This window comes from Penaeus monodon, chromosome 35, assembly GCF_015228065.2.
Source record: "Penaeus monodon isolate SGIC_2016 chromosome 35, NSTDA_Pmon_1, whole genome shotgun sequence".
Taxonomy (NCBI): domain Eukaryota; kingdom Metazoa; phylum Arthropoda; class Malacostraca; order Decapoda; family Penaeidae; genus Penaeus; species Penaeus monodon.
Window position 1 is genome coordinate 2,093,800 of NC_051420.1, and position 7,500 is coordinate 2,101,299.

At 37.2% G+C, this 7,500-nt stretch overlaps 1 protein-coding gene across 1 annotated transcript in view; it reads left to right on the top strand.

Annotated features, from left to right (window-relative positions):
• LOC119595003 overlaps positions 1 to 7,500 on the top strand; it is an 18,880-nt gene that overhangs the window by 4,804 nt on the left and 6,576 nt on the right. The window contains exons 5-13 of the mRNA XM_037944135.1: positions 461 to 569; positions 1,121 to 1,201; positions 1,603 to 1,813; positions 2,527 to 2,693; positions 3,594 to 3,703; positions 4,617 to 4,720; positions 5,929 to 6,042; positions 6,759 to 6,966; positions 7,442 to 7,500. The exon at positions 7,442 to 7,500 is cut by the window's right edge and continues 52 nt beyond it. Coding sequence (XP_037800063.1) covers positions 461 to 569; positions 1,121 to 1,201; positions 1,603 to 1,813; positions 2,527 to 2,693; positions 3,594 to 3,703; positions 4,617 to 4,720; positions 5,929 to 6,042; positions 6,759 to 6,966; positions 7,442 to 7,500 — 1,163 coding nt within the window. The remainder of the gene's footprint in view (positions 1 to 460; positions 570 to 1,120; positions 1,202 to 1,602; positions 1,814 to 2,526; positions 2,694 to 3,593; positions 3,704 to 4,616; positions 4,721 to 5,928; positions 6,043 to 6,758; positions 6,967 to 7,441) is intronic.

The window sequence follows — 7,500 nt, forward strand, 5'->3', positions numbered from 1 at the left end:
CACATATATATATGGTGTGTGTGTGTGTGTGTGTGTGTGTGTGTGTGTGTGTGTGTGTGTGTGTGTGTGTGTGTGTGTGTGTGTGTGTGTGTGTGTGTGTGTGTGTGTGTCTATACATCCTTATACATGCGAATTCGTGCGCAGCCTATGAAAATAACACCCCTTCGATTTGGTCTCAATGAATAAATAAATAAATAAATAAATAAATAAATACATAAATACATAAATACATAAATACATAAATGATAAATAAATAAATAAATACATAAATAGAAAAATAAAAGAATAAATAAATAAACAAACAAATAAATAAATAAACCGATAAATATATAAATAAATAAACAGATAGATAAATAAATAGATAAACAGATAAATAAATAAATAAATATATAACTAACTAACCAAAATAAATGAACTAAAACAATGAATCTAAATTCTTCTTTCGCCAAAATATCCCCAGTTTGCGTACGCCGAGGGTCTGTCTCTGGTTCGCCTCGATGTCGTTCCGCCCAATTACGTCACCGAGCTCACAGATCACGTGGTTGAGGTCGTCCACGATTTCAACACAGGTGTGATCCCTTCAGGGTTTTTTTATTTTTATTTTAAGGCTATACTTTACTCTTATTTCATATCATTAATATGTTTCGTGTTTTGGTTTTCATGGTGTACAGATTGCGAACATGTGTGAAGAGGAATTAATGTCGATTAAACGACTTGATAGTTCGGGAAAATATGTGTGTTCGTAGTTTACGTGATGGAGTTTCTCATTAGTTCGAGGAAAATTGATGTATGCTCGTAGTTTTCGAACATGGAATACTCCGTAGCTCAAGATGTGAACGTAATCTACGAGCATACATATTCATGTTCGAGAAAATATTATGATTTTCGTAAATTTGCACGAACGTGGATTAATATCTCCACAGAAAAAAGTATATGTTCGTTGTCTTCGAACATATTTGAATAGTTCGAGAAAACATTATATGTGCTTACCGCAGAATATCAGACAATAATACATCAATGAGCCTGGTCTTTATCATCAAAAGGAAATATTTCCACTTCTGTTTCATTCCTATGAGCTTTGAACAAGAGATGATGAGCATAAAATATTATCTCTTTGCAGGTGCTCAGTACATAATCGACCGCGAATTTGGCAACTGTTCTGTTGATCGTATTCCAGAATACACCTTCGACACTCATTTTGGTAAGTTATTTCTCTCTTGTGCAGTTTTGTGGAACATTTATTCTGTTTTGGAGATGTTTTGATCATTTTATAGATTATACATTGTGACAATAGATTACGGGCTTGAAGAATAAAACTGATTGCAATGGCGATCTGTTAGATTGTGTCCTCTCTCGTCTCGTTTCTCACATACACTCGAGTTGGTCTCTCTCGATCTCTTTGTTTCTCCTCCTCTCTCTCCTCTTCTCTTCTCCTCCCCTCTCTCTCCACCTCTCCCCCTCCTCTCTCTCTCTCTCTCTCTCTCTCTCTCTCTCTCTCTCTCCCCTCTCTCTCTCTCTTTCTCTCTCCCTCTCTCCATATCCCTTCCACTCTTTCCCTCCTTCCCTCCTCCCTCTCTTGACCTCCATTTTCTTCCCCTTTAGGAGGCATGCTGGGAACAGGGGGGTCCATGCTCGGCCCCAACGAACTGTTCCACCTGGACGACACCTACGCGTATGTGGGCGAACGATCCACTCGGCAAATCGGGAGCGACATGTGGACCTCCACCCGCGATGATATTCCAGATCCCGACGTCGGCTTTGTGGAGAACTTTCCCAAGGCGGCTCTCGAGTATTACTTCGCTCAGGTCACTTTTTAAAATCTTTTGTTTTGTTTTAATTTTTTTAAAAATAGTTTTTCGTTTGTTTCTTAGAAGATGCACACAGATTTGCAGGATCGCTTGCGTTTTCTGTGTATCATGCGATATGGTCTTTCTGGTCCGCCAGTCACGGATCACCAACACCAACTCATAAATAAAATCAACTTGCCAATCTCCAACAGCAACATCTAAAATAAAACCATTGCTTATCACGAATCACCAACAGCACTCTGCCAATCACGAATCATCAACAGCAACACATAAATAAAATCAGTCTGCCAATCTCCAACAGCAACTCATAAATCCAACCAAATGCCCACACACTATATCCTCATCACAATCCCAGGCCTTCAGTTGCACCCCGCAACCAAAATCCTACAATGCCATTCACAGATCTTCTTCCCTAGGCTAACCGCCACAAACCACATGCATTAAGATTACGACCGGCATTGGGTCACTAACTACCCGCGAAATCCGTTGCTAGATTTTGAGCCGCAAAGGGGAGCCTTACCTCCCGCCACTGGATATAATTGCATCCCGAATCATAATTTGTGCTTTATTATAGTACTCGCTTATCAAAACTATCGATTTCTATAAAGGTTACTCTCTCGATTTATTTTATTTACCTACCATGCAAGACCCAAAATACGACACGCTGACGAAGGCACTTAATCTAATTTGAATTTGAAACAAGCGTTAAGCCATGAAGAGTTCGTCCAAAAAATGTCTTCCAGGCGACGGGTATGATGACGACCAACTTCTACGACTTCAAGGAGGTGGCTCTGTACACGGAGACGGAGTTTAGCGTGGAGGAATGCTACGAGCGCTGGAGCGATCGGTGGTCGTACCTCATTATCACCTTCCCCGCCGCCCACAGTGAGTTCGTTGTGCGAAAGTTATTTGTCTTTTATTGATTAACTGGTTTTCAATTCTATTATTGTTGTTGTTGTTGTTTGTTGATTTATTTATAATATTAATAATAATAATAATAATAATAATAATAATAATAATTATTATTATTATTATTATTATTATTATTATTCTATTATTATTATTTTTATTATTAATTATTATTATTATTATTATTATTATTATTATTATTATCATCATCATCATCATTATTATCATTATTATTGTTATTGATTATTATTGTTTATTTATTATTATTATTATTATTATTATTATCATTATTATAATTTCTTGGTGTTTTTCTCTTTAATTTTCGTATTTATCTTTTTTTTTTCTTCATCCCTATATTTTTTATGATTTTTTTTTCGTTCACAACTTTCTTTGGGATTTTCTTTTTCTTGTTGATTATTCCCATTTTTTTCTTTTTCTTTTTGTTCTATTTAAGCTCGTTTTCCCGTTTCTTTACTTCCTGTTTATTTCCTGTAGTTTATTTTTCAATTTAGTTTTTGTGTTACCCTGTTTCTATTTCCAGTTTTTTTTCTCTCTCTCCTGTTAATATTTTTTTTTCGAGGGATACTGTAATCCCCCTCACCCCCCCCCCCTCTCAATAATCCCAAGGGAAGTTGGTAAAAAAAAAGTAAGATAAAATAGATAAATAAATAAATAAAAAACACACAACAAAAACTAAGCAAAACCAAACAAAAAACAACAACAACAAACGATAATAGAGCCAAATGTTTTGAAAATCCTCTGAGTTTGCCATATCTGACTTCTCCCCTTTCCCTCTCCTCATACCAACGCCTCCATTATCCATCGTTTCCTTTCTCCTCCCTTTCTTCTCCCTTTCTTCTCCATTTTCCATTCCAGAGAACCAGTTCGAAGCAGCCGAGAGGAAGCAAGATTTGTTCAAGCATAATGTTTTCGATCTTATAGTAACCAGGGGGGATATATCACCTGTTCGGATCGCTTCCATTGATGTGAGTTTTTCCCGTCCTTTTTATATATCTTTTATTCATTTATCTATTTATTTTTGATACCTTACTCGTTATTTTTTTTTTTTTTTGTTATCGTTTTTTTTTTTTTTTTGTTATCGTATTTTTTTATATTCATTTTGTCCCCTTTTTATGATATTGTTATTATTATTTTCTTTGTCGTATATATATTTTTTTTTCTCTCTCTTTTTTTTTTGTTATTTCTCATTCGTCTTTATCCATTTTTGTCTATTTTTTTCTTCTTTTATTTCTTTTATATTCCTTTTCTTTTCTCTTTATATTTAGAAAAAATGCATGAACTTCAAAGTAGGTGGTCGTTTTGAACAAGTCAGGTATCAAATGCTTTGCTTTTTGATTACATATTAATAGCTTTATTTTGAAGTTTATTTACATCTGTATTTTTGCAGCATTTACTGTCGTGTTCACAACAATTTATAAAATTATGAACAACTATGTTTACAACTGTATTTATATACTTAACAACAACATTCACAGCAAACCCTTGTATTATCACCTGCATTCACAACTACGCTTACAACGTTTACGCTAACAACTGTATGTATTTTCATCTATTCACAAATACACTAACAACAACTTATAACTGCATTTTAAACTGTATTCACAACAAGCAACATGATTCACACCTACATTAACAACAAACACCAGCATATACAACCATTTTCTCAACACTTACAATTTACAACTTACAACTATATTTTCAACAATTCACAACAAACAACATGCTTTACAACTACATTCACAACAAATAACATGCTTTACAGCTGTATTCACAACAGACATGCTTTACAAGTACATTCACAACAATGATTTACAACTACTTTCACAACAAACACCTGCATTTACAGCAACAATTACAACTTACAACTTCATTCCCAAGGTATCAGAGGGAGTCTCCGGCCTGGTGCCCAACACAACGGACGCAGATCTGATCATCGTCTCCGTGAAGCTTCTTGAGAGAGCCCCCTACCTCCTCTCCTACAGGTAGGTCCTCAGGTGGTAGTGGTCGTCATTTCTTTTGTTGGGGAGGAGGAGGGAGGAGGAGGAGGTGGAAGGAGGTGGAGGTGGTGGAAGAGGAGGAGGGAGGAAGGAAGGAGGAAGGAGGAGGAGGTGGTGGAAGAGGAGGAGGAGGAGGAGGAGGAGGAGATGGAGGAGGAGGAGGAGGAGGTGGAAGGAGGAGGGAGGAAAGGAGGAGGAAGGAGGAGGAGGAGGAGGAGGAGGAGTAGAGAGGAGGAGAGGAGGAAGGAGGAGAGGTGGAGGTGGAAGAGAGAGGGAGGAAGGAAGGAGGAAGGAGGAGGAGATTGTAATAGGAGGAGAAGAAGAAGAATGACAAAAAGGATAATAATAATACTGATGATAGTAATGATAATAATAATAATACTGATGATGATAATGATAATGTAGATAATAATAATATCATTATCAATAAAATAATAATCATAATAATGATAATAATAACAATAACAATAATAAAAATAAGAATAAGAAAAGGCGGAGATAAGACGAAAAAAAAAAACGAAGAAGACGAAGGAGAATAAATAGGATGATAACTGCAATGCTAAATTGATGTTAAAATCCGTGGAAATTTTGGATCATTTACATAATGATTATGGAATCTACGAAAATGAGCAATATTGGGAATGTTTCAAAGCCCATTTCAATTTGTTACTTTATTGCGAGGGGGAGATCGAGAATGAGCTGGGTTTTCCTCCCTCTCTACCTCTTCTCCCATCTCCAACTCCCTCCTTCCCTCCTTCCCTCGCCTTCCCTCTTCCTCCCTCCTTCGACCTCTCCCTCCCTCTCCCTGTCCATTTCTCTCCCTCTCTCCCTCCCTCTTCCTCCCTCTCATCTCCCTCCCTCCCTCACCCCCACTCCCTCTCCCTCTCTCCTCTCCCCTCTCCCTCCCTCCCCTCCCCTCCCTCCCTCCTATCTGCCCCTCCCTCTCCTTCTCCCTCCCTCCAAATCATTCTATATTCATTTATGTATTTCAACTTGTATTTATGTATATTGTCATCAATATCAACATCAATATCATTATTAATAAACGTTAATTAAATAAACGTCATCAACATCAATATCATTATTAATAAACGCTAAATAAACAAACGTTATCAACATCAACATCAATATCAGTATTAATAAACGTTAGATAAATAAACGTCATCAACATCACTATCATTATTAATCACCAGGGAACCCTCTGACGAGCCAGAGAAGTTTCCCGGCGTCAACGAGAAGACCTTCGAAAACGTTAACAGCGAGGACTGCGCTAAAATGTGTACAGAGGAACGTGGATTCCAGTGCAAGTAAGGATAGTGATACTGTATATGTACTTATATATATGTATATATATATATATATATATATATATATATATATATATATATATATATATATATATATATATATGTATGTATGTATGTATGTATGTATGTATATATATATATATATATATATATATATATATATATATATATATAATATATATATTTTTTTTTTTTTTTTTTTTTTTTTTTTTTTTTTTTTTGGGGGGTGGGGGGGTATGTTATTTTTTTATTTATTTATTTATCTTTTTAATAGAGATATATTTCATGGGATTTATTGGATGTATTAGGTATATTTTTCGTGGGATTTACTGAGTGTATTTTTCAGGGGATTTATTAAGTGTATATTATTTTTCATATGTGATAATAGATATTATAGGTTTGTCTACTTGAGAATCAATCAAAACTTCAAATTGGAAAATTATATAACTAGCGAATAAGGCACACACACACATACACACACACACATGATGATAAAAATAAGATAAATTAATTAATTAATAAAAAATATATATATAATAAGATAAACACAACAGAACCTACCACATACACCCTTACACTCCCCCCTCCCCACACACACGCAACCATAAACAACCACAAAAAAACACATACACCCCACAAACAATAGATTTCGAAATCTTAACAGCTCCCTCCCCCTCCCTCCTTCCTCCCCTCCCTCCCCCCCCTCCTTCCAACAGGTCCTTCCACCACTGCGATGACAGAATCTGCTTCCTGAGCGCCCTTGACACCGCTGACGGCGAGCCAGTTGACACGGTGAACAGGTGCCACCACTGGATTTCCAACATTGACAACCAAACCTTCGCTGATCTGCCGTCGACCGAGGTTTACTCTGTTATCCTGGACGCTATTCGACACGGGAAATTTATCTTCAGTATTCCGTACAAGGTGAAGAAGAAGGAGAAGAAAAGAGAGAGAGGGGAGAGAGAGAGAGAGAGAGAGGGAGAGAAGAGAGAGAGAGAGATGAGAGAGAGAGAGAGGGAGAGAGGAGGGAGGGAGGGAGAGAGAGGAGAGGAGAGAGAGGAGAGAAGAGAGAGAGAGAAGAAAGGAGAGAAAGCGATGCAGATATAGACAGAGAGAGATAAGAAAGAGAAGGGTTGAGAAAGAAACACACTCAAACAGACAGACAAGGAAAGCGGGATTAGAAAGAGAAAGATTGAGGTATCAAAATAGACAGAGAGAGAGAGAGAGAGAGAGAGAGAGAGAGAGAGAGAGAGAGAGAGAGAGAGAGAGAGAGAGAGAGAGAGAAGAGAGAGAGAGAGAGAAGGACAGAGAGAGAGAGAGGAGGACGAGACAGGAGAGACGAAAGAAGAGACAGAAGAGACAGACAGAATGATTTACCAGAGACGCATGCACACCAGAGAAGACATTCAGCCCAGTCACCCTACTCTGCGCAGAAAACTCGTGGGACGAGGCCAGAGC